Source organism: Ranitomeya imitator, chromosome 4 (genome assembly GCF_032444005.1).
Source record: "Ranitomeya imitator isolate aRanImi1 chromosome 4, aRanImi1.pri, whole genome shotgun sequence".
Taxonomy (NCBI): domain Eukaryota; kingdom Metazoa; phylum Chordata; class Amphibia; order Anura; family Dendrobatidae; genus Ranitomeya; species Ranitomeya imitator.
This window is the reverse complement of record NC_091285.1, coordinates 475,240,160-475,267,318: the sequence shown is the minus strand read 5'-3', so window position 1 is coordinate 475,267,318 and position 27,159 is coordinate 475,240,160. Positions and strand designations below refer to the sequence as shown.

General features: G+C 42.4%; 1 protein-coding gene across 1 annotated transcript in view; it reads left to right on the top strand.

Moving 5' to 3' along the window:
* Positions 1-230: 230 nt before the first annotated feature.
* Positions 231-27,159, top strand: part of CHRNA7 (cholinergic receptor nicotinic alpha 7 subunit) — a 622,924-nt gene continuing 595,995 nt past the window's right edge. Inside the window, exons 1-2 of the mRNA XM_069765888.1 lie at positions 231-858; positions 1,182-1,321. Of these exons, the coding sequence (XP_069621989.1) occupies positions 804-858; positions 1,182-1,321 (195 nt within the window). The 5' untranslated portion in view covers positions 231-803. The remainder of the gene's footprint in view (positions 859-1,181; positions 1,322-27,159) is intronic.

Here is a 27,159-nt window from a genome sequence, read left to right as displayed (position 1 = left end):
TGGTGAGTTTTTGATGTTGCAGATTTTCTTTAGCATTTCTGCACCTATTAAGAAGTTTTTTTTTCTAAATAGGCATCGTAAAAACTCACCAGCGACTCATCGTGGGCGCACATCTTAATTGTAGCAGAAAAGCTAATACATTTCTCCTGGCATCTCCTTAGTGTATGTATACACTAGCATCCTACCCACGGCATTGACATTCTAGTTACCATGCAGTGATTATCAAATCTATTTCAACACTTATGACACCGCACTAAAAATACCATAACGGAGGGTGCAGATGTTTATACTCAGGTATACGCTGCAACTGGATGTGCTTAAGTGGCATGCTCAGCAGTGGATGGGTTAATACTCACGCCAGATCTGGGCTGCTGCTCTGCCTCCTCCTCGCCAGCTATAAAATACAATGCAATGAACAGAGCTCAGACTGAGACAGGATCACAAGTCACAAGCTTCACGTGGAGCCCATCTGAATGGAGCCATTGCTTTCCTGACAAGTGACAGCACTGAGCTCAGGGGAGTGATCAAAGACAGCTGGGAACTACTGGGATCCCCCCAATAACATAGACGCAATGCATGCCTAAATATGAAGACAATCCCTGGCTTCCCATCATCAGTGAAGTCTCATACACAGGGACTGTGATACTTTAGTAGTCACCACCTCCATTGCCTGAGCCTGGATGCAGCCAGAGAGCTGATCTTCTACATTCACCAGCATCCAGGACTCCGCTTATTGTCATCAAACCATAAACTTTTCCCCCTCGCCTGGGAATCTGAAGACCTCCTCTACTTGATCTCATAAAATGGGAGCTGGGGAGATCCAATTGTGGATGATTCTATCAATCTGCTTGATCCATGGTAAATTGATTTCACTCTTACTCTGCATTCCACCCTATCCTATAACTCCCCAGTCTCTACAATGTATGTCCAAGGCCATGCACATGATGAGCCGATCTCTGTACAAGCCTCCCCCTCTCACTTTCTCTCCTTCTGTCTCTCATCTCTCCCTCTGTCACTTTCTCTCTTTCCGTCTCATCTCTCCCTCTCACTTTCTCTCTATACTGTGTATGTCAGTAGAATGTGTCGCTGTGCTGTCCATGGTACTGTTCATGGTCCTGTCCATGGTATTGTTTATTGCCTCTCTGGATGATCCCTGATCTTGCTCTTCTCTTGGTTTGAAGTGTCCCTGCAAGGAGAATACCAGAGAAAGCTCTACAGGGAATTACTGAAGAATTATAATCCTCTAGAGAGGCCAGTGGCTAATGACTCCCATCCACTCACTGTCTACTTTGGGATGAATCTGATGCAGATCATGGATGTGGTAAGTGTTCCAGAATATATTGTGCCTGTGTATTCTTCTTAATCTGCTGTGATTTGATGGATGCAATGCTCATGCCTGGGGTCGGATGAGGACAACATAGCTAATAATGTTAGTGATTACCTAATACAACTATGAAGTTCATAGATGTGCTCATCACTTCTTCAGGGCTATACTTTCTACTAACTTTGCATCAATTAGTTAACATCTCCTTGGACTTCTATGTGAAATATAATAATTTTTTAGGTGTGAATTATACAGAAGTCTCACCACTACTTGAGTTCCTCTACATTTTTCTAATATCAAGTAGACACCTAACCCTACACATAGTGTATACAAGAATAGAATGTACAGTAGGTTTCTATGGCTAGAAAAGAATTGTGTTAAGCCTTATGCAATGTAAATCTATTCATTTGGTGCTTTATTTTCCACTGGTTTGTCACAGAGATAGATTTCTTTCCAAAATAGTAGATATAGTTACCCTAATGACACCCACGGAGTGGGCATGATCCAAGGGCCATATGTTACACTGTGCTGTCTCTTTAGTATAGTAGTTTTCCTCTTGATTGGCCGGAATGGATTATTTCAAAAGACCATCGCTCTTTTAACAAAAAGAGTTTGTTGGCGGCAATCTGCAAAAATATATATTAAGGGCATGAGAACAAGTTTAGTATTTGCAACAGATTTTTCTGCTACAGAAACCAGGGTATTGGCAGGCAAAGCGGTGCATAAAATACTCACTTTTTTCCCACCACACTTATGATAATTTTTTTTGTATGCATTTTTAATTGTTTCTGGGTGAAAAACACTGAAAGAATTGACATGCTGCAGATGTGAAAAATTAAAAAAAGCTTTGAAGGTTCTATTCTGCAAGGAATAATATAAGCAGTGTGTGTGTGACATTTCAGAAATGTCATTCAATTTGCTGATATTGTAAAACATAGTTTTTTTCCTCCTGGAAAAACATGCGGAAAAACGTGGCAGAAGCGCAATGTGTGAACAAGCACTTGGGACACTTTGTTCAAGCCATGCAACCCACCTTGGGTCCAATGTAACGAGCAGTGGTCGATTGCATTAAGCCTCAGAATCTTTCTTTGCCTACATGGCCATTACACAACAATTTAAAGATTCTGGTTTTTACATTTTCTCTAAACACAGAGTAAAGACTAGGTAGAGAGGTTTTTTCTTTACAAAGTTTCTCAGGATACAAACCTCATTGTCATAGCAACTTGTATCTTTGGTACCGAACATCATTGAAGAACATTTTTTCTTCAGTTCTTCACGGGAGCTTTCTAATGTTATAAAGGGATGGCATATTGGAGAGGGTCTAGCATCTGACACCCACAGATCCAAGAATGGCTCCTCCACATTCTCTTTGTACACTTCGCTCCATCCATCTGCTGGGCATTGGGAGCTGTCACTTCCTTTTCAAGAATAGTTCCATATGCAAACAGTAAATTTGTAGAGCCACCATGCGGAAAAAAACAGGAGAGGGGCAACAGCACAAAGTTAGGTCTCCAGAGGTCGTACCACACCAGTTATAAAGGAACTGCACATCACTTTACCCCTCACATGCACAACTTCTTGAGTAATACTTTTTGGCATTGTTCTCCAAATTAACAAATATAAAAAAAAATAATCGGAATGGGCTTGTTTTTGCAACTTGTGTATGAGTTCCGGCATACCCCATTCAGATGAAGGGGACAGCTACATAAATTTCTGCACCCAATCTTCTGCACGTTTTGTGAAAAGATAATTGGTGGATATTATAGATACACAAGATTGTGAAGTGTCACAAGTAATTGTGTTAAAATCATTCTTATCATAAGTAATATTATTAGTAATACTGTTATTCACTTCTGCTGGTTTATCTCCTTTGCACTATTAGTATTTTCTTAAAAAAATTCCCCAGGTGGCATTACTATAAGTTATGTTTTTTGCCCGAGCAGTGCGGTATTGTGTGTTCCCCATTGTTTTAACTTGTTGAGAACAGCAAATTAAATCTGAATAATTTGCCATGCTCAGTTTGTTGCTATGCTATTGGTAATGACGTACATCAATATGTTGAGACACACTGGCTACTTTATTGCTGGTTGTTTGGAAGTCCGGCTTATTATATGTGGCAAGTAACTAGATGATTATGTATATATAGTAAGTATTAGTGGTGAGCGAGTACACTCGTTGCTCGGGTGATCTCTGAGTATTTGTAAGTGCTCGGAGATTTAGTTTTCGTTGCCTCAGCTGCATGATTTACAGCTGATAGACAGCCTGAATACATGTGGTGATTCCCTAGCAACCAGGCAACCCCCACATGTACTCAGGCTGGCTAACAGCCATAAATCATGTAGCTGCGTCAACAAAAACTAAATCTTCAAGCATTTACAAATACTCGGAGACCACCCGAGCAACGAGTATACTCGCTCATCACTAGTAAGTATGTGACTACTGTGTTTTTCTTAAGAAAGAAAGAAAATTGTTAGCATTCAGGGCCAGTAGAACAACTTAACGATTACTAATACAGAGAGTCTCTTGTTTCCAACATACTGACATTCATTATTTACTTTGGCTGCTAATTATCGGATTTCATATATTTTCTCCCTGTTCTGATGTAAAATTCTACTGTGCAAATGACATATGTTTGATTTTTAGTCATGGAAATGGAAATACAAAATAAATGTATATATGAAATGTTGACTTCTAAGTTAAAGATCTCCTATTCTGCTATATCAATGGTAGTAGTGGGAGATTGTTGTATCAATATTGTCAATAAGTCAATAAGTAATAAGTAATATTGCAACAGCACACACTGTCTGCCAAGATGTATGCAAATATTGAATACATGAATGATAATTGAATTATTGCCGTACAGAATATACTTCTAAAAAGAAGAGACTTGCATTGATTGGTCAAATTGTGTGTGCCAACCAGCCACTACAAGGTGACCTTTCCCTGGAGAGACCCTAAACATTTCTAGCAGATATACCTCTCGCTGGCCAAAAGCCTACACATTTAAAGTGGTTGACTTATGAAAAAATTAAATTTTAATCAATAGATCTTGAAATAATAATAAGTTCCATAATATGGTGTGTTAAAAAATAATGTTCCTGTGCTGAGATAATCTTATAAATGTGTCCCTGCTGTGTACTGTGTAATGTCTGTGTCTGACCGTACAGGAACATGGTCTGATCATACTACAGTTCCTGGGCAGGGGAGGAAGCAAGAAAATATACAGACATTACAGCATGGGATCACATATGATTCTTTCTATGATGTAAAACATTGTTTAAAAACCGGCAGGGAAATGTTTTAATTCACAAAAAGAATTAGCCGCAATCATGCGCTATAATATCTGTATACTCCTTGGCTTGCTTCCCCACCCAGGAGCTGTGGTGTGTTCAGAACATGCTCCAGCATGGTCAGCTAAAGCAGTTACGTAGAAAATAGTAGGGGCACATTTACAAGATTATCTCAGCACAGGAACACTTTTTTTTAACACTTCCAATTATGGAACTTATTATTATTCCAAGATCTATTGATTCAAATGAGCTTTGTGCATGGGGAAACCCCTTTAAAGGGTAGGTAGGATCCAATGCTAATTAAAAATATCACGCTGTATACACTAAAGTATACTCATGCATTGATTATGTCAAATTTAAGCGGCATTAGTGCTACATAGAATATACTGATAAAATGAAGGTACTTGGTGTACAAATTGGCCAATTAGTGTGGGCCCATCAACCATGACAAGTTGATCTTTCTTTGATGAGAGTCTAACCGTTTCAATCAAATATGACTGATGGGCACACGCTATTTAGCCATTTTATGCCCTAATTAGTTTCATTTTCTAAGTGTGTTCTATAAAGCAGTAATGCAATATGCTGCTGTATTCTTTGGTTCCTACATAATACAGTCACAGCACCTTGCAGCTGTTCAAACTTCTTCACAGTTTTGGTTCTTTGTGGTTTAAATATTAAGAATGCATAGCTGGTAATTGTGCATGGAAGTTGGAAGTATGATCTAATATTTGATATTCCCAGATAATAGGATACAATCAGTTTAACCACTTATTTGTCTTTGAAGCAAACCATGAGGTTTATATAGGAAAAAATGACAAATCTAATGTAATGCTAGCTTTCTGACAGATACATGAGTATTTGGTTATCTCCGGCAGTCTCATGAGAGTGAATGGAGGGCACTTGGGCATGTGTTCCGCCACGCCGTTCAGACAGCAGTTATTAGTCCCCTGTTTTGGTTATTACGGGAGGTAACAATTGTCGGACCAATATCAGTCTAGAAGTTATCACCTGATCTCTCCTCCACATAATATTCCATTAAACAGCTGTGTTTCTTTGCTGCAAACTAATACTAAATGTAATCTTGAGGCTATCATGTAAAGGTTTGTTCAGATGTGCCAATTGTGGTGCAGAACAAAAACTTCAACAATAAAAATGATAAATTTGACACGCTCTGCGTACATTGATTTTTAAATGGATATTTTTTACATTTAAAGTGAAGCTGTTATATAAAATAAGGCTATTAACCTGTAGATATAGGGTTAGTTTGGTGGTTAATAGCGTTCTGACACCGTGTGGTGCCGGCACTGAGAGCCCTGCTGCCAGGAAGAAATGAAATTTATTTCCCCTTCCCCTGGTAGCATTCAGCTTCCAATCATAGAGGTGGCGCTGGTGCTGGTCCAGTCACCGCTCTGTGCATAGAGAGCGACGGCTGTAACCGCTGCCCGGCACTGACTGACTGCAGCTCAGCATTAGTTCATTTCAGTTCATTTCCCGACAGTGGGGCTCCCAGTGGCGGTAGGTGTCAGAAGGATGTCAGATTAACCCCATATCTGCAGTTTAGTAGCATTATTTTACATGACAGGTTCACTTTAACAAGTGCTCTAACACTAAATCAGCTAAATCTACCGCGTCATGTCAGTGTAGATTATTTCCCCCTGTATTCTGATAGATATAACATTTCTGCTGTTCTATTGATGAAGAAATCTGTGAGACTCTTCCACATGGGTTGAGTCCTAGAATTACATTGTTCAACAATGTCTAGTAGATCGTAGGGCAAGGCTGCATCATGTAATTTGTACTTAGTTTTGATTAATCTAAAGATATGTACACATGGCTTTTTTTATGTCAGATTACACCTGAAACCCACATAAAAAAGTGTGAGAAAAGTTTAAAAGAATGAATACGTGCACTGCAGTGTAAAAACGAGTCGTGCACCTGTTCCCTCTTTTGTCACTTTCTTTAACTGCTTCAGGCTTCAAAAGCTGAGAAGCAACTAAAAGAAGTGACCAATGCGTTGTTCTGGTAGCGTCCCTTCAGGGAGGGAGCATAGGCGGCGACAGTGACCGCAGCCTCTGTCCCACTGATGATGCTTCGCTTGAATATCCCAGCATGCACTAGGATAATCAAACGAATCATCATCAAACAGGAAGTAATGAAAAAAATTACACTTCGTTTCTGGGAAGGGTCAGGGGCTGTGACAGTGACCACGGCTCCTGCCCAATGATTGACGCTTCGTTTTAGTATCCGAGCATGCACTGGGACACTCAAACGAATCGTCATCACTCAGGAAGTAGAGAAAAAATACAATAGTGATAAGATAGTGTAGTTAGGGAATGGTAGGGAATTTTTGAAGCAGGTATATTAGAAAATAGCTTAGATCAGAGCATCAAATAGATGCTTTGCTTTCTATATGTGAAAAAATGCTGCAAAAACTATGAAAGAATCGACATGCGGCAGAACATTGCAGTTCTCAAATGAATTATGAGATTTCTGAAATCTCATAGATTTTGCAGATCCTGTATAAAACAGCTTTTAATTTGTAAGCCAATATCAGGAGTTGATCAGTGGAAAAGTATTATAGAAACACGTCACCACTCTGGCGGTTTTCACCCACTCCTGGTTTTGGCTTACAGATACTGAGGTAAATTACTGACCAAATACTGAATGTGTGAATGTGGCCTTACAATGTTTTTCCATTAGTCATTTTTAGCAGCAGCAAGAACTGTATGTTGAGGATGCAATTAGTTTTTTGCTGTGCTCTTTTCACAGGGGAGTCACACATTTAACTTACATGTTTCACTTTCAGATACAATGAAAAATTGTTCCGCGAACAACGGAGGTTTGTAATAACAGTACATAAGGTTTTTGTCCTTTTTTACTCATTGCTGAAGAAGAGGACAAAATTGATTCATGTAAATGCACCGTTAGTTCTCATGCATTCCTTATTTTTTGGATGATTTCAGAAATAATCTCTTAGTGAGGGATGTTGAGGCGCTCTTCTATTTAGATTGCGATTGGTTTGAGTCCACAGACTAAAACCTTATAAACCATAAATTAGGAATACAGAGTTTTTTGTTGTTGGACTTCATAGGATCCAAATCAGAGCTGATTTTTGGGTCTCTATATTCCAACTTTTAAAAGTTTACCAGTTAGAAAGCAATACAACTAAGATCTAATAAGGAAGTCAAAGCTTTGGAGTTGTCCTACCAAACTTTGTACAGTGCTGGTTAATATGTACCGTACATGAAGTCTAGTCTGCTGAAATCACAGCAGACACAGTCTGTCATAAAACTGCCCATGTATACTAGGAGTGCCGTAATGGATGATTTAAACCAGTGATTCCCAAACTCCAGTCCTCAATGCCCCCCAACAGAATGTGTTTTCAGGATTCTCTTAATATTAAATAGGTGAGAGAACCTGTGACAATTACTGGTAATTCTGTCACCTGTGAAATACGGGGAAATATTGAAAACACGATCTGTTGGTGGACGAGGAGTAGAGATGAGCAGATCTTTAGGAATTCAAATTAGTCAACTTCACCAAAATTAGTCTTGCAATAAATTAATTAGTGCAAATTTCAATACTGGAAAGTTGTAATAGGTGGTAAAATACATGTGAGGCAGGGGAGATAGAGAGAGGAACCCGGTAAACATAAGAGCTTACAATTTACAGGCCAGAGAAAGGGAGGAACCTGCTGAGCGTAAGAGCTTACACTGTGCCGGAGAGAGAGGACCATGCTTACCATCAGAGCTAACACACTACAGAAGAGAGAGACTTAGGCCGGGGTCACACTTGCAAGTGCAATGCGAGAAACTCGCACGAGTCTCTCACATCAATACCTGGCACTGCTGCCTGCACTCGGCACCGAAGCGTTCACCTGCATAGAAATACATGCAGTCGCACACTCCAGGTATTGATACGAGAGACTCGCACAAGTTCCTCGCATTGCACTCACAAGTGTGAACCCGGCCTTACCCAGTGACTATGGAGATGGAAAATGACTCTGCCATACAAACTGTGCTCCACTAGGAACCTCTGATTTCTGATGGCCCAGGTACTGACCACCTCTGTATGAGGTGTGATAATTTGTAAGTTGTCATAGCAGCAGGATATTATGGGGAAACCCATACAGCAATGCGCTATTACATTAGCCTGCTCTCTGGTGTTTTAGCAGCGTGGGAAATGGTGCTAGCCATTTTTTATTCCAAACCACTGATTGAATCTCAAAATGTTCAAATATGTGTGACACACGATTTCAAGTAATTTGATTAGAACTGAATCCTCCGCAAATCGAGCCACTCATCTCTAACCATGAACAGGAACACATGGGCTACTTGCACAGTGAACAAGTCTGTATGATCATGTTCACACACCACCAAGAAACCTGAAGACACAAAAGAGAATAGTAAAACCAAAAACACTCAGTTTGAAAAAATGTTGCAGTAATCCGCAAGTGCTAGTAAAAGATGTAAAAAACAGGGTATTTGGTTGATACGTTTTTTGCAAAAAATGTATACTAAGCTGCTCTACCAATCTTCACGGTATACCCTTATCAGAGCAGTCCTAACTAATGTATGCAATCCCTATCTGATGTATTTAAAAACCTGATCATCTGTATATAACCTGTGTGAACAGGGTTCAGAGAGGAAAAATCCATGTGTGCATACAGGGTAGAACAGCTTTTGTGCAGATAGCCCAAGAGGAGTGGTGGAACTCCCCAGTCTTGTAGACACAAGAGAACAATTATGGAAACAGGAACACATGGGCTACTTGCACAGTGAACAAGTCTGTATGATCATGTTCACACACCACCAAGAAACCTGAAGACACAAAAGAGAATAGTAAAACCAAAAACACTCAGTTTGAAAAAATGTTGCAGTAATCCGCAAGTGCTAGTAAAAGATGTAAAAAACAGGGTATTTGGTTGATACGTTTTTTGCAAAAAATGTATCCTAAGCTGCTCTACCAATCTTCACGGTATACCCTTATCAGAGCAGTCCTAACTAATGTATGCAATCCCTATCTGATGTATTTAAAAACCTGATCATCTGTATATAACCTGTGTGAACAGGGTTCAGAGAGGAAAAATCCATGTGTGCATACAGGGTAGAACAGCTTTTGTGCAGATAGCCCAAGAGGAGTGGTGGAACTCCCCAGTCTTGTAGACACAAGAGAACAATTATGGAAACAGGAACACATGGGCTACTTGCACAGTGAACAAGTCTGTATGATCATGTTCACACACCACCAAGAAACCTGAAGACACAAAAGAGAATAGTAAAACCAAAAACACTCAGTTTGAAAAAATGTTGCAGTAATCCGCAAGTGCTAGTAAAAGATGTAAAAAACAGGGTATTTGGTTGATACGTTTTTTGCAAAAAATGTATACTAAGCTGCTCTACCAATCTTCACGGTATACCCTTATCAGAGTAGTCCTAACTAATGTATGCAATCCCTATCTGATGTATTTAAAAACCTGATCATCTGTATATAACCTGTGTGAACAGGGTTCAGAGAGGAAAAATCCATGTGTGCATACAGGGTAGAACAGCTTTTGTGCAGATAGCCCAAGAGGAGTGGTGGAACTCCCCAGTCTTGTAGACACAAGAGAACAATTATGGAAACAGGAACACATGGGCTACTTGCACAGTGAACAAGTCTGTATGATCATGTTCACACACCACCAAGAAACCTGAAGACACAAAAGAGAATAGTAAAACCAAAAACACTCAGTTTGAAAAAATGTTGCAGTAATCCGCAAGTGCTAGTAAAAGATGTAAAAAACAGGGTATTTGGTTGATACGTTTTTTGCAAAAAATGTATACTAAGCTGCTCTACCAATCTTCACGGTATACCCTTATCAGAGCAGTCCTAACTAATGTATGCAATCCCTATCTGATGTATTTAAAAACCTGATCATCTGTATATAACCTGTGTGAACAGGGTTCAGAGAGGAAAAATCCATGTGTGCATACAGGGTAGAACAGCTTTTGTGCAGATAGCCCAAGAGGAGTGGTGGAACTCCCCAGTCTTGTAGACACAAGAGAACAATTATGGAAACAGGAACACATGGGCTACTTGCACAGTGAACAAGTCTGTATGATCATGTTCACACACCACCAAGAAACCTGAAGACACAAAAGAGAATAGTAAAACCAAAAACACTCAGTTTGAAAAAATGTTGCAGTAATCCGCAAGTGCTAGTAAAAGATGTAAAAAACAGGGTATTTGGTTGATACGTTTTTTGCAAAAAATGTATACTAAGCTGCTCTACCAATCTTCACGGTATACCCTTATCAGAGCAGTCCTAACTAATGTATGCAATCCCTATCTGATGTATTTAAAAACCTGATCATCTGTATATAACCTGTGTGAACAGGGTTCAGAGAGGAAAAATCCATGTGTGCATACAGGGTAGAACAGCTTTTGTGCAGATAGCCCAAGAGGAGTGGTGGAACTCCCCAGTCTTGTAGACACAAGAGAACAATTATGGAAACAGGAACACATGGGCTACTTGCACAGTGAACAAGTCTGTATGATCATGTTCACACACCACCAAGAAACCTGAAGACACAAAAGAGAATAGTAAAACCAAAAACACTCAGTTTGAAAAAATGTTGCAGTAATCCGCAAGTGCTAGTAAAAGATGTAAAAAACAGGGTATTTGGTTGATACGTTTTTTGCAAAAAATGTATACTAAGCTGCTCTACCAATCTTCACGGTATACCCTTATCAGAGCAGTCCTAACTAATGTATGCAATCCCTATCTGATGTATTTAAAAACCTGATCATCTGTATATAACCTGTGTGAACAGGGTTCAGAGAGGAAAAATCCATGTGTGCATACAGGGTAGAACAGCTTTTGTGCAGATAGCCCAAGAGGAGTGGTGGAACTCCCCAGTCTTGTAGACACAAGAGAACAATTATGGAAACAGGAACACATGGGCTACTTGCACAGTGAACAAGTCTGTATGATCATGTTCACACACCACCAAGAAACCTGAAGACACAAAAGAGAATAGTAAAACCAAAAACACTCAGTTTGAAAAAATGTTGCAGTAATCCGCAAGTGCTAGTAAAAGATGTAAAAAACAGGGTATTTGGTTGATACGTTTTTTGCAAAAAATGTATACTAAGCTGCTCTACCAATCTTCACGGTATACCCTTATCAGAGCAGTCCTAACTAATGTATGCAATCCCTATCTGATGTATTTAAAAACCTGATCATCTGTATATAACCTGTGTGAACAGGGTTCAGAGAGGAAAAATCCATGTGTGCATACAGGGTAGAACAGCTTTTGTGCAGATAGCCCAAGAGGAGTGGTGGAACTCCCCAGTCTTGTAGACACAAGAGAACAATTATGGAAACAGGAACACATGGGCTACTTGCACAGTGAACAAGTCTGTATGATCATGTTCACACACCACCAAGAAACCTGAAGACACAAAAGAGAATAGTAAAACCAAAAACACTCAGTTTGAAAAAATGTTGCAGTAATCCGCAAGTGCTAGTAAAAGATGTAAAAAACAGGGTATTTGGTTGATACGTTTTTTGCAAAAAATGTATACTAAGCTGCTCTACCAATCTTCACGGTATACCCTTATCAGAGCAGTCCTAACTAATGTATGCAATCCCTATCTGATGTATTTAAAAACCTGATCATCTGTATATAACCTGTGTGAACAGGGTTCAGAGAGGAAAAATCCATGTGTGCATACAGGGTAGAACAGCTTTTGTGCAGATAGCCCAAGAGGAGTGGTGGAACTCCCCAGTCTTGTAGACACAAGAGAACAATTATGGAAACAGGAACACATGGGCTACTTGCACAGTGAACAAGTCTGTATGATCATGTTCACACACCACCAAGAAACCTGAAGACACAAAAGAGAATAGTAAAACCAAAAACACTCAGTTTGAAAAAATGTTGCAGTAATCCGCAAGTGCTAGTAAAAGATGTAAAAAACAGGGTATTTGGTTGATACGTTTTTTGCAAAAAATGTATACTAAGCTGCTCTACCAATCTTCACGGTATACCCTTATCAGAGTAGTCCTAACTAATGTATGCAATCCCTATCTGATGTATTTAAAAACCTGATCATCTGTATATAACCTGTGTGAACAGGGTTCAGAGAGGAAAAATCCATGTGTGCATACAGGGTAGAACAGCTTTTGTGCAGATAGCCCAAGAGGAGTGGTGGAACTCCCCAGTCTTGTAGACACAAGAGAACAATTATGGAAACAGGAACACATGGGCTACTTGCACAGTGAACAAGTCTGTATGATCATGTTCACACACCACCAAGAAACCTGAAGACACAAAAGAGAATAGTAAAACCAAAAACACTCAGTTTGAAAAAATGTTGCAGTAATCCGCAAGTGCTAGTAAAAGATGTAAAAAACAGGGTATTTGGTTGATACGTTTTTTGCAAAAAATGTATACTAAGCTGCTCTACCAATCTTCACGGTATACCCTTATCAGAGCAGTCCTAACTAATGTATGCAATCCCTATCTGATGTATTTAAAAACCTGATCATCTGTATATAACCTGTGTGAACAGGGTTCAGAGAGGAAAAATCCATGTGTGCATACAGGGTAGAACAGCTTTTGTGCAGATAGCCCAAGAGGAGTGGTGGAACTCCCCAGTCTTGTAGACACAAGAGAACAATTATGGAAACAGGAACACATGGGCTACTTGCACAGTGAACAAGTCTGTATGATCATGTTCACACACCACCAAGAAACCTGAAGACACAAAAGAGAATAGTAAAACCAAAAACACTCAGTTTGAAAAAATGTTGCAGTAATCCGCAAGTGCTAGTAAAAGATGTAAAAAACAGGGTATTTGGTTGATACGTTTTTTGCAAAAAATGTATACTAAGCTGCTCTACCAATCTTCACGGTATACCCTTATCAGAGCAGTCCTAACTAATGTATGCAATCCCTATCTGATGTATTTAAAAACCTGATCATCTGTATATAACCTGTGTGAACAGGGTTCAGAGAGGAAAAATCCATGTGTGCATACAGGGTAGAACAGCTTTTGTGCAGATAGCCCAAGAGGAGTGGTGGAACTCCCCAGTCTTGTAGACACAAGAGAACAATTATGGAAACAGGAACACATGGGCTACTTGCACAGTGAACAAGTCTGTATGATCATGTTCACACACCACCAAGAAACCTGAAGACACAAAAGAGAATAGTAAAACCAAAAACACTCAGTTTGAAAAAATGTTGCAGTAATCCGCAAGTGCTAGTAAAAGATGTAAAAAACAGGGTATTTGGTTGATACGTTTTTTGCAAAAAATGTATACTAAGCTGCTCTACCAATCTTCACGGTATACCCTTATCAGAGCAGTCCTAACTAATGTATGCAATCCCTATCTGATGTATTTAAAAACCTGATCATCTGTATATAACCTGTGTGAACAGGGTTCAGAGAGGAAAAATCCATGTGTGCATACAGGGTAGAACAGCTTTTGTGCAGATAGCCCAAGAGGAGTGGTGGAACTCCCCAGTCTTGTAGACACAAGAGAACAATTATGGAAACAGGAACACATGGGCTACTTGCACAGTGAACAAGTCTGTATGATCATGTTCACACACCACCAAGAAACCTGAAGACACAAAAGAGAATAGTAAAACCAAAAACACTCAGTTTGAAAAAATGTTGCAGTAATCCGCAAGTGCTAGTAAAAGATGTAAAAAACAGGGTATTTGGTTGATACGTTTTTTGCAAAAAATGTATACTAAGCTGCTCTACCAATCTTCACGGTATACCCTTATCAGAGCAGTCCTAACTAATGTATGCAATCCCTATCTGATGTATTTAAAAACCTGATCATCTGTATATAACCTGTGTGAACAGGGTTCAGAGAGGAAAAATCCATGTGTGCATACAGGGTAGAACAGCTTTTGTGCAGATAGCCCAAGAGGAGTGGTGGAACTCCCCAGTCTTGTAGACACAAGAGAACAATTATGGAAACAGGAACACATGGGCTACTTGCACAGTGAACAAGTCTGTATGATCATGTTCACACACCACCAAGAAACCTGAAGACACAAAAGAGAATAGTAAAACCAAAAACACTCAGTTTGAAAAAATGTTGCAGTAATCCGCAAGTGCTAGTAAAAGATGTAAAAAACAGGGTATTTGGTTGATACGTTTTTTGCAAAAAATGTATACTAAGCTGCTCTACCAATCTTCACGGTATACCCTTATCAGAGCAGTCCTAACTAATGTATGCAATCCCTATCTGATGTATTTAAAAACCTGATCATCTGTATATAACCTGTGTGAACAGGGTTCAGAGAGGAAAAATCCATGTGTGCATACAGGGTAGAACAGCTTTTGTGCAGATAGCCCAAGAGGAGTGGTGGAACTCCCCAGTCTTGTAGACACAAGAGAACAATTATGGAAACAGGAACACATGGGCTACTTGCACAGTGAACAAGTCTGTATGATCATGTTCACACACCACCAAGAAACCTGAAGACACAAAAGAGAATAGTAAAACCAAAAACACTCAGTTTGAAAAAATGTTGCAGTAATCCGCAAGTGCTAGTAAAAGATGTAAAAAACAGGGTATTTGGTTGATACGTTTTTTGCAAAAAATGTATACTAAGCTGCTCTACCAATCTTCACGGTATACCCTTATCAGAGCAGTCCTAACTAATGTATGCAATCCCTATCTGATGTATTTAAAAACCTGATCATCTGTATATAACCTGTGTGAACAGGGTTCAGAGAGGAAAAATCCATGTGTGCATACAGGGTAGAACAGCTTTTGTGCAGATAGCCCAAGAGGAGTGGTGGAACTCCCCAGTCTTGTAGACACAAGAGAACAATTATGGAAACAGGAACACATGGGCTACTTGCACAGTGAACAAGTCTGTATGATCATGTTCACACACCACCAAGAAACCTGAAGACACAAAAGAGAATAGTAAAACCAAAAACACTCTAACCATGAGGACTGGAGTTTGAGGAACACTGCTTTAAATTCTAAATAGTTCCAATGCTCCATCATCGAAACGATTCTTAGGTTGGTTGAGGTTATTTTTAAAAATTTTATACAGACACCACCATTACTGCAAAAACAATCACGTAGACAGCGTTGGACTGGAGCATCGTGGGCCCACCTGAGAAAATCATTCTTGGGGCACATTATGTAGGTATGTAGAAATAAATACAAGACCATAGATTGTGCAGTAAAATGCGCTAATAGGGTATAATCAGAGGTAGGACACATCATAATGATAGAGCAGGGGTTGGGGTAGCCCCCTCATAGAATATAATGTAGCCCCCTCATAGAATATATTGCAGCATCATATAGTATAATGCAGCCCCCTCATAGAATATAATGTAGCCCCCTCATAGAATACAAATTAGCTACCTCATAGAATATCATGCAGCCCTCATATAGTATGATGCAGCCCCCTCACAGATTACAATGTAGCCCCCCTCATAGGGTTGTATAATGCAGCCAGCCTCATATAGTATAATGCATCCAGCCTCATATAGTATAATGCAGTCCCCCACAGAATATAATGTAGCCTCCTCAGAGTATAATGCAACCCCCTAAGGTAAAATGCAGCCCTCTATAGAATATAATGTCGCCCCCTCATAGGGTATAATGCAGCCCCCTCATAGGGTATAAAGCACCCCCCTCATAGAATATAATGTCGCCCCCTCATAGGGTATAATGCAGTCCCCTCATAGGGTATAGTGTAGCCCCCTTCATATAGTATAATACAGCCCCCCACAGAATATAATGTAGCCCCCTCAGAGCATAATGCAGCCCTCCATAGAATATAATGTAGCCCCCTCAAAGGGTATAATGCTGTCCCCATCATAGGGAGTAATGCTGCCCCATCATTGGGTATAATGCAGCCCCCCTCACAGGGTAAAATGCTGCCCCTATCATATTGTATAAAGCTGCCCCCTCATACGGTATAATGCCCCCCATAGGGAATAATGCAGCCCCTCTCATAGGATATAATGCTGCCCCCTCATAGAGTATAATGCTGCCCTCTCATATGGTATAATGCTGCCCCCTCATAGGGGATAATGCAGCCCCCCTTATAGGGTATAATGCTGCCCCCTAAAAGGGTATAATGGTGACCCCTAATAGGGTATAAGGCTGTGCCCCTCATAAGGTATAATGCACCCCCTCATATAGTATAATGCAACCAGGACTCATTGATATATATATAAAAAAACAAACACAATACTCACCTCTCCTCCTCATTCCCACGCTGATTCTGGCTCTGCTCTGGTATCAGCAGGAGCACTCACTACCGTCTGCCTGACACACAGCGGATACGCAATGAACTGATGTCATCGTGCACCCACTGTGTCAGAGTCAGAGGGGAATGAGGGGAGAGGGACCATCATCTGATGCTCTATCCTTCATTATTGCTTTCAACTGTATCGGCATCTATGATGCCGATACAGTTGAGTGCGGCGTGCACTGGGGGGCAGTGTTGGCACCAGGCCCCTCAACTTATAGCTCCATAGCGGCCACGTTGGCCGGGGACCCATGTGAGAGTGGGGCCCTGGTCGACTGGCCCTGATGGTGGGTAGTGTTAGACAACTCTGCCCGCTATTAAAGTGAAATTAATATTCACCCCTCTCCATGCCCATGGGGGTGTGGGGAAGAGTGAATATTAGATTAAGCTGTGGAGGATATCCACTATTAAAACATAACTTTTACTAATGAAATTAAAAGTCTTGTACACCCAGCATAAGACACAAACAACAAAAACGTGCTCCAGTGAACCAGTGCTCAAAATTAAAAAGTTTTTTTTGATCTCACCAAAGCTGATGGACAGTGGTACATTTCCAAACAATGCAGAGGAGGTCCAGGGTTGTGAAGTAGAGGCAGGGCTGTGAATCCAATATCTACCCTGTTACCCCTATGTAGCTCCTGTCCTTACAAGGACAGGCACCAAATGGACCTCACTAAGGTGAACCGCCACACCAAGTGTATATGAGGGCAGAGTACTTTCTTCTCCTGGATAAGTCTGACTTATACTGCAGACACAGACGGTCATTCCTATTCCCGGGCACCTAGCCACTGCAGGACCCATGAGTTATATGGACTTGTATCTGGACTTTATGTGCCTTGTGGCACCCATCTCTATGTAACTCCCCTGATGATTCTCCGTGACTGGAGAAAGTACTCTGCCCTCATATACGCTTGGTGTGGAGGTTCACCTTAGTGAGGTCCATTTGGGGCTTTTATAAAGCTGTGAAATTTGCATCCTCTGGCTTTTGATAGTGAACAAGCCATAATCCTAACAGGCTAATTAAGGTCTGAAACCTTGGTAAATGTTATCTAAGCACACAAATCTCCAAGGGTACCCAAACATTTGCATTGGACCCTTTTCCCTTTTTTAATTTTTAAAATGTAAACAATGATAAAATAGAAACACTACGGTTACAAAGTTTAGGGTCACCCAGACATTTTGTGTTTTCCATGAAAACGCATACTTTTATTAATCAAATGAGTTGCCAAATGAATTTAAAATCTAGTCCAGACATTGACAAGGTTCGAAAAAAAGATTTTTATTTGAAATAATAATTTTCTCCTTCAAACTTTGCTTTCGTCAAAGAATGCTCCCTTTGCAGCAAATACAGCATTGCAGATCTTTGGCATTCTAGCAGTTAATTTGCTGAGGTAATCTGGAGAAATTTCACCCCATGTTTCCAGAAGCCCCTCCCATGAGTTGGTTTGGCTTGATGGGCACTTTTTGCGTAGCATACCGTCAAGCTGCTCCCACAACAGCTCAATGGGGTTGAGATCTGGTGACTGCGCTGGCCACTCCATTACAGATAGAATACCAGCTACCTGCTTCTTCCCTAAATAGTTCTTGCATAATTTGGAGGTGCGCTTTGGGTCATTGTCCTGTTGTAGGATGATATTGGTTCCAAGCAAGCACTGTCCACAGGGTATGGCATGGCATTGCAAAATGGAGTGATAGCCTTCCTTATTCAAAATCCCCTTTACCTCGTACAAATCTCCCACTTTACCAGCACCAAAGCAACCCCAGATCATCACATTACCTCCACCATGCTTGACAGATGGCATCAGGCACTCTTCCAGCATCTTTTTCACTTGTTCTGCATCTCACAAATGTTCTGTGTGATCCAAACACCACTTGGATTCTTCTGTCCATAACACTTTTTCATAATCTTCCTCTGTCCAATGTCTGTGTTCTTTTGCCCATATTAATCTTTTCCTTTTATTAGCCAGTCTCAGATATGGCTTTTTCTTTGCCACCCTGAAGGCCAGCATCCCGGGGTCGACTCTTCACTGTAGACGTTGACACTGTTCTTTTGTGTGTACTATTTAATGAAGCTGCCAGTTGTGGAGCTGTGAGCAATCGATTTCTCAAACTTCAGACGCTAATGTACTTGTTTTGTTGCTCAGTGAGCCTCCCACTTCTCTTTCTACTCTGGTTAGAACCTGTTTGTGATCTCCTCTTAAGGGAGTAGTACACACCGTTGTAGGAAATCTTCAGTTTCTTGGCAATTTCTCACATGGAATAGCCTTCATTTCTAAGAACAAGAATAGACTGTCAGGTTTCACATGAAAGTTCTTTTTTTCTGGCCATTTTGAGAGTTTAATGGAACCAACAAATTTAATGCTCCAGATTCTAGCTTAAAGGAAGGTCAGGTTTATAGGTTCTCTAATCAGCCAAACTGTTTTCAGCTGTGCTAACATACTTGCACAAGGGTTTTAAAGGGTATTCAAACCATCCAATAGGCTTCTAGCACAGTTAGCAAACACAAAGTACAATAAGCACACTGGAGTGATGGTTGTTGGAAATGGGCCTCTATACACCTACAATATGAAGAGATTGCATTACAAACCAGACGTTTGCAGCTAGAATAGTCATTTACCACATTAACAATGTATAGAGTGTATTTCTGAATCATTTAATGTTAGCTTCATTGGAAAAACTGTACTTTTCTTTCAAAAATAAGGAAGATTCTAAGTGATCCTAAACTTTGGAATGGTAGTGTATATATTTTCCTAAAATACAAAGGAAATTTGTCATCTTTAACTTTAGCCGTTTACATGCCACTGTAATATGACAGCATTAGGATAAAGGGCCAAATAACTTAATTCCGGTGATGTGTCACTTAGGCACTGAGCATGAAAAAGTCTAGCACTCACTATGAGTGCTAGACTTTTTCATGTTGATTTGACGGTTTGGGAAACTAGTCTCAGCACCACTCTGTAGCTGTGCACATGGTGTTTGTATTCACTTAGGCACTGAGTGCAGCAGTTGTAATAGAATCAGTTTTTACTGCTGCAGATCTAGCAGAGCTCAGAATGGTGAGCTGTGTACAACCCCACCCACACCATTGATTGACAGCTTTCTGTGTACATTGTATGTTGACGGAAAGCTGGTAATCAGTGGGGCATGGCTGGACCAGGAGGCACAAGACACCTAGTTCTCTAGTGATAATCTCCTGCTGATAAAACACTGATTTTTTCAAAACCACAAAGCACAGCTGAGTAAGTGACATTGCTGTTTGGGACGCACATCCATATTTACCAAGGAACCCAATTGGAGATATCACAGCAACCAAGGAAGTGTAGACAACGTCCAATCCAGGGAGTTGAATATAAAAAGATGAAGTTTATTTTATCATAAAAAGCACAACGTTTCAACCCATAATGAAAAAGACCCATTATGGGTCGAAACATTGCAGTTTTTATGGCGAAATAAACTTCATCTTTATAAATTCAACCCTTGAATTGAAGGGTGTCTATACTTCTTGGTTACCACTGACATCAGGCTCTTTGCCTAATCAGTATAATGTTCTCAGATTACATAGCAAAAACCTGCTGACATATTCTCTTTAACCCCTTTCCAACATCGGGCTTTTTTGTATGCCGATGTTGGATTCCTCCTGTTTGGTCCAGGCTTCGGCGCTGAGCCCACACTTTTCCGAACAATTGTCAGCTGATCTATACAGCTGACATGTGCCCGCAACAGCCGCAGGTGGAATCGCAATCCACCTGCGGCTGTTAACTAGTTAAATGCAGCTGTCAATCTGTGACAGCGGCATTTAACTCGCGCTTTCTGGGAGAACATCACTAATCCTGCCGATTGGTGACCTCGTCACATGATCGTGGGTCAGCGATGGGGCAGCATGACAACCAGAGGTCTCCAGCAGACCTCTATGGCTGTCATAGCAAGTGAGCATTTCTGTGACACACAGGCAATATGATCATTGCCTGTGTGTAGCAGAGCAGAGCAGAGCTTCTAGTCTCCCATGAAGACTATTGAAGCATGCAAAAAGTAAAAAAAAATTGTTTTTTAAAAATTACAAAAATTTAAAAAATATAAAAGTTCAAATCACCCCCCATTTCTCCACATTCAAAATAAAACAAACAAAAATCCCCCACATATTTGATACCGCCGTGTTTATAATTGCCCGATCTATCAATATAAAAAAAAATTATGGTAATCTGATCGCTAAGCGGCATAACGAGAAAAAAATTAAAAGTGTCAGAATTATGTTTTTTTGTTGTCCACTACGTTGCCCACTTAAATGCAATAATGGGCAATCAAAAGATTGTATCTACACCAAAATAAAATCAATCAGAACATCAGCTCAGCATGCAAAAATTAAGCCCTCGCCCAGTTCAAGATCATGAAAAATGGAGAAGCTACGGGTCTCGGAAAATGGCCTTTTTTGTGTGGTTTTTTACCAAACTTTCGATTTTTTTTCACCACTTTGATAAAAAATAACCTAGACATGTTTGGTGTCTTTAACCCCTTTCTGACATCAGACGTACTATCCCGTCCAGGTGGGGTGGGCCCCCATGACCAGGGACGGGATAGTACGTCATGCCCTTTAATGCGACACTGCGACTTAAGTCGCGGTGATCACATTAAAATTCCGACACCATCTTACCTCAGGGAAGATGGCCTCGGCATCCTGGGGTATGGTGTCCCCTCCCCCGCCTCCCGATCGCTGTGATTGGCTGTTCAATTATGAACAGCCAATCACAGCCTTTTTCATTGTTTCAGCCAATCAGCTTGGCTGAAACAGTGAGGTTCCAGGCTAGGATCGAGTACCGATGTACTCGATCCTGGGGCCGGTGCCTGGCAACCCAGGCACCGGCCAAAACCCCCGGATTGGCGCGATCGACGATCACATCGATCGCGCCAATCGCAGGGCATAGCGGCGGTGTTACCGCGCTGTGCCCTGCCTGAAAGTGCCTGATCCGGAGCCGCAGGGCAGCTGAGGAAGGCTCCGGATCCTGCAGCTGTGATTGGCGCGATCGATGTGATCGTCGATCGCGCCAATCAGGAACAGTCCCGCCGGATCGGCGCGATCGACGATCACATCGATCGCCGTCGATCGCGCCGATCGCAGGGCACAGCGGCGGTGTTACCGCGCTGTGCCCTGCTTGGAAATCCAGCCTCATCTGCCTGCCACCTCCCCCACCACCTCCTGCAGCTCTGCCAATCAGGGCACAGCAGCGATGTGCCCGCGCTGTGCCCTGATGGTGACCTGCCGGTGACCTGCCGGTCACCTGCCGGTCACTTGCTGGTGACCTGCCGGTGACCTGCCTATGATCGGAGCTGTGAGCTCCGATCATAGGCTGGTGCCTAGCGACACCGGCGTCACCAGGGCCACCTCTGATTGGTGGGATCGATGTGATCATTCGATCCCACCAATGACAGGTCACAGCAGCGGTGTGACCGCTCTGTGACCTGTCTCACCTGTCCCTGACCTGTCTGACTGCTCTTCAGGAATCCTCACACTTGGTGAGGATTCCTGAAGAGCGGTCACGCTGACAGATCCCCTCCTGTGCTGAGACTTGTGGTGCCACAGTAGCCTGTGACACCACAATTCTTGCTAAAGAAAGAAGACAGAAGAAAGAAGACAGAAGAAAGAAGAGAGAATACACCCGTAAGTGTTCATCCCCGATCCCGGCCCGATCTTACTTCACCCCCCCTTACCCCTCCCCCCCTTCCCCTTCCCCCTCCACCCCCACTTTGCGCCGCGTCCGTCCGTGCCCAAATATAGCAGCCGCCGAGCGTTGATTGGTGACGCAGTTCACCGATCAACACTCGTGCTCGCTTTTCTTTCCCACATCCCCGTCCACGCACCCCGCCGCTGCGTCTGAACCCGTGCCTTTCATTTCTTTTTTTTTTTCCCACATCCCCGTCCACGCACCCCGCCGCTGCGTCTGAACCCGTGCCTTTCATTTCTTGTTTTTTTTTCCCACATCCCCGTCCACGCACTCCGCTGCTGCGTCTGAACCCGTGCCTTTCATTTCTTTTTTTTTTTCCCACATCCCCGTCCACGCACCCCGCTGCTGCGTCTGAACCCGTGCCTTTCATTTCTTTTTTTTTTCCCACATCCCCGTCCACGCACCCCGCTGCTGCGTCTGAACCCGTGCCTTTCATTTCTTTTTTTTTTTCCCACATCCCCGTCCACGCACTCCGCCGCTGCGTCTGAACCCATGCCTTTCATTTCTTTTTTTTTTTTCCCACATCTCCGTCCACACACCCCGCCGCTGCGTCTGAACCCGTGCCTTTCATTTCTTTTTTTTTTTTCCCACATCCCCGTCCACGCACCCCGCCGCTGCGTCTGAACACGTGCCTTTCATTTCTTTTTTTTTTTTTACACATCCCCGTTCACACACCCAGCAGCCGCCGAACTTTGATAAGTGACGCAGTTCACTTATCAGAGCTAGGGCCTGCTGTTTTAGACTTTTCCTTTTACAGATATTTTTTTTCCCTTTAGCTTTTTCCTTTCAGAATAGTTTGCACCAAACACTATCCCCCCCCACACGTACACAGTTATCAATAAATATTACACCCAAGCACCATAATCACACAAAAAATGTCCCGTTCGTCCCAGCAGCGCTATTCATTGGAGGAGGCATATGCTTTCCTTGCCTCCGACACTGATAGCGAGGGAGAGGATCCCACATTCCTTTACTCTTCAGATTCTTCATCCTCTTCCTCCTCCTCATCTTCCTCCTTGGGTCCTGCGGAACCGCCACGCAGACGCCCCAGGAGAGAAGATCAGGCAGCGCCCACTCCTGCAAATGAACCAGCGCGACCCTCTTCGGACCCTATATGGACCTCGCCCCCCGAAAATTACGAGCCACTGATTCCTGATTTTGTGGCAGAATCAGGAATCAAGTTTGACACCACCGGCCTCACAGAAATAGACTTTTTCAAAGTCTTTTTCTCTGAGGCTTTCGTTAACCTCATGGTGGGGCAAACTAATTTGTATGCTCGGCAATTTTTGGAGCAAAACCCCCGTTCATCATTTTCTAACCGGTCTCCTGTGGACGCAGTTGAAATGATGCAGTTTTGGGGCCTGGTCCTCCATATGGGGATCGTGAAGAAGCCAGAAATTCGGCAATATTGGAGTGTAGATATTTTATATAACACTCCAGTGTTCCGAATGGTCATGGTTCGGACGCGTTTTGAGGCCATCCATAAGTTTTTGCATTACAACGATAATGCACGGTGTCCCGCACGAGATGACCCCAATTTTGACCGTCTGTACAAAGTTCGGCCGGTCATCGAACACTTCAGCAAAAAGTTTGCTGAAGTGTACGTGCCCAAAAGGGACATCTGTGTGGATGAGTCCTTGGTTCATTTTAAGGGGCGGCTCAGATTCCGTCAATACCTGCCCAGCAAAAGGGCCAGGTACGGAATCAAACTCTACAAGCTGTGTGAGAGTACCTCAGGGTACACCTACAGCTTTAGAGTGTACGAAGGGAAGGACAGCAGGATTGAACCGCCTGAGTGTCCTTCCATCCTGGGAGTGAGTGGGAAAATTGTGTGGGATTTGGTGCACCCACTGCTGGATAAAGGTTATCACCTCTATACTGATAACTTTTATACCAGCATCCCACTCTACAAATCCCTCTCTGCGCGAGGTACCGCAGCCTGCGGTACTGTCCGCAAAATTCAGAGAGGCCTCCCGAAGACGCTACTTGGGCAGATGCTCAGAAAAGGTGAGAGCAAAGCCCAATGTAGCGACCACCTGCTGGTGGTCAAGTACAAGGACAAGAGGGATGTCCTTCTCTTGACCACCATACACGGTGATGGCAGTGCCCTCAGCAGTGTACGGGGTACCTCAACACAGGTCTGCAAACCGGACTGTGTACTGGGGTACAACAAAAACATGGGGGGCGTTGATCTCTCCGATCAACTCCTCCAACCGTACAGTGCTTTGAGGAAGGCCAAGGTGTGGTACAAAAAGCTGTCCGTGTACATCGTACAAATGGCAATGCTCAACGCTTTCCTGCTGTCACGATGTGCACGACACACTGATACGTCGTACCTTCAGTTCCAGGAGGTAGTGGTTAAGGCCCTGATATTTGGCACGAGGGAAGGAGCGGGCCCCAGTACTTCCGGAACTGAGGGTGCTCGTATCATACCAGGTCAGCATTTTCCGGGGGTGGTCCCGCCAACTGATAGAAAAAGTAAGCCGCAAAAAAGGTGCCGAGTGTGCTATAAAAGAGGAGTACGCAAGGACACCATCTATCAATGCGACACCTGCCCCGACAAACCTGGCCTGTGTATGAAGGACTGCTTCAAATTGTACCACACCTCCATGCACTACTAATTTACTTAACAGGAACCAGTAGATTAGTTCCAAAGAGGGGGCACATCTAAGTAAGTTCCTTGGGGGTCTAGGTTCCAAAATGATGTCACTTGTGTTTTTTTTTTACTGTTTAGGCACATCAGGGGCTCTGCAAACGGAACATGACGCCCTCAGAACTAGTCCATCAAAGTCTGCATTCCAAATCGTCACTGCTTCCCTTCTGAGTCCCGAAGTGCCCAAACAGTTTTTTCCCACATATGGGGTACTAGCGAACTCAGAACAAATTGGACAACAACTTTTGGGGTCCAATTTCTCCTGTTACCCTTGGGAAAATAAAAAATTGGGGGCTGAAAGATCATTTTTGTGGGGGAAAAAATAGAATTTTTTATTTTCACACCGGGCATCATCGACTTTAGTGAAGCACTTGGAGGTTCAAAATTCTCACGACACACCTAGATAAGTTCCTTAGGGGGTCAAGTTTCCAAAATGGGGTCACTTGTGGGGAGTTTCTACTGTTTAGGCACATCAGGGGCTCACCAAATGGCACATGATGCCTGCAGACAATTCCATCAAAGTCTGCATTCCAAGACGTCACTACTTCGCTTCCGAGCCCCGAAGTGTGCCCAAACAGTAGTTTTCTCCCACATATGGGGTACCAGCGTACTCAGGACAAATTGGACAACAACTTTTGGGGTCCAATTTCTCCTGTTACCCTTAGGAAAATAAAAAATTGGGGGCTGAAAGATCATTTTTGTGGGGGAAAAAATAGAATTTTTTATTTTCACACCGGGCATCATAGACTTTAGTGAAGCACTTGGAGGTTCAAAATTCTCACGACACACCTAGATAAGTTCCTTAGGGGGTCAAGTTTCCAAAATGGGGTCACTTGTGGGGAGATTCTACTGTTTAGGCACATCAGGGGCTCACCAAATGGCACATGATGCCTGCAGACAATTCCATCAAAGTCTGCATTCCAAAACGTCACTACTTCCCTTCCGAGCCCCGAAGTGTGCCCAAACAGTAGTTTTCTCCCACATATGGGGTACCAGCGTACTCAGGACAAATTGGACAACAACTTTTGGGGTCCAATTTCTCCTGTTACCCTTGGGAAAATAATAAATTGGGGGCTGAAAGATCATTTTTGTGGGGGAAAAAATAGAATTTATTATTTTCACACCGGGCATCATAGACTTTATTGAAGCACTTGGGGGATAAAAGTGCTCACCACACACCTAGATAAGTTCCTTAGGGGGTCTAGTTTCCAAAATGGGGTCACTTGTGGGGGGTTTCCACTGTTTAGGCACATCAGGGGCTGTCCAAACGCGACATGGCGTCCGATCTCAATTCCAGCCAATTTTAGCTTGAAAATGTCAAACGGCGCTCCTTTCCTTCTGAGCCCTGCCATGCGCCCAAACAGTGGTTCCCCCCCACGTATGGGGTATCAGCGTACTCAGGACAAATTGGACAACAACTTTTGGGGTCCAATTTCTCCTTTTACCTTTGAGAAAATAAAAAATTGGGGACTAAACCATCATGTTTGTGGAAAAAATAGGATTTTTTATTTTCACGCCCGGGCGTTATAAACTTTCGTGAAGCACTTGGGGGATAAAAGTGCTCACGACACAACTAGATAAGTTCCTTAGGGGGTCTAGTTTCCAAAATGGGGTCACTTGTGGGGGGTTTCCACTGTTTAGGCACATCAGGGGCTGTCCAAATGCGACATGGCGTCCGATCTCAATTCCAGCCAATTTTAGCTTGAAAATGTCAAGCGGCGCTCCTTTCCTTCTGAGCCCTGCCATGCGCCCAAACAGTGGTTCCCCCCCACATATGGGGTATCAGCGTACTCAGGACAAATTGGACAACAACTTTTGGGGTCCAATTTCTCCTTTTACCTTTGAGAAAATAAAAAATTGGGGACTAAACCATCATGTTTGTGGA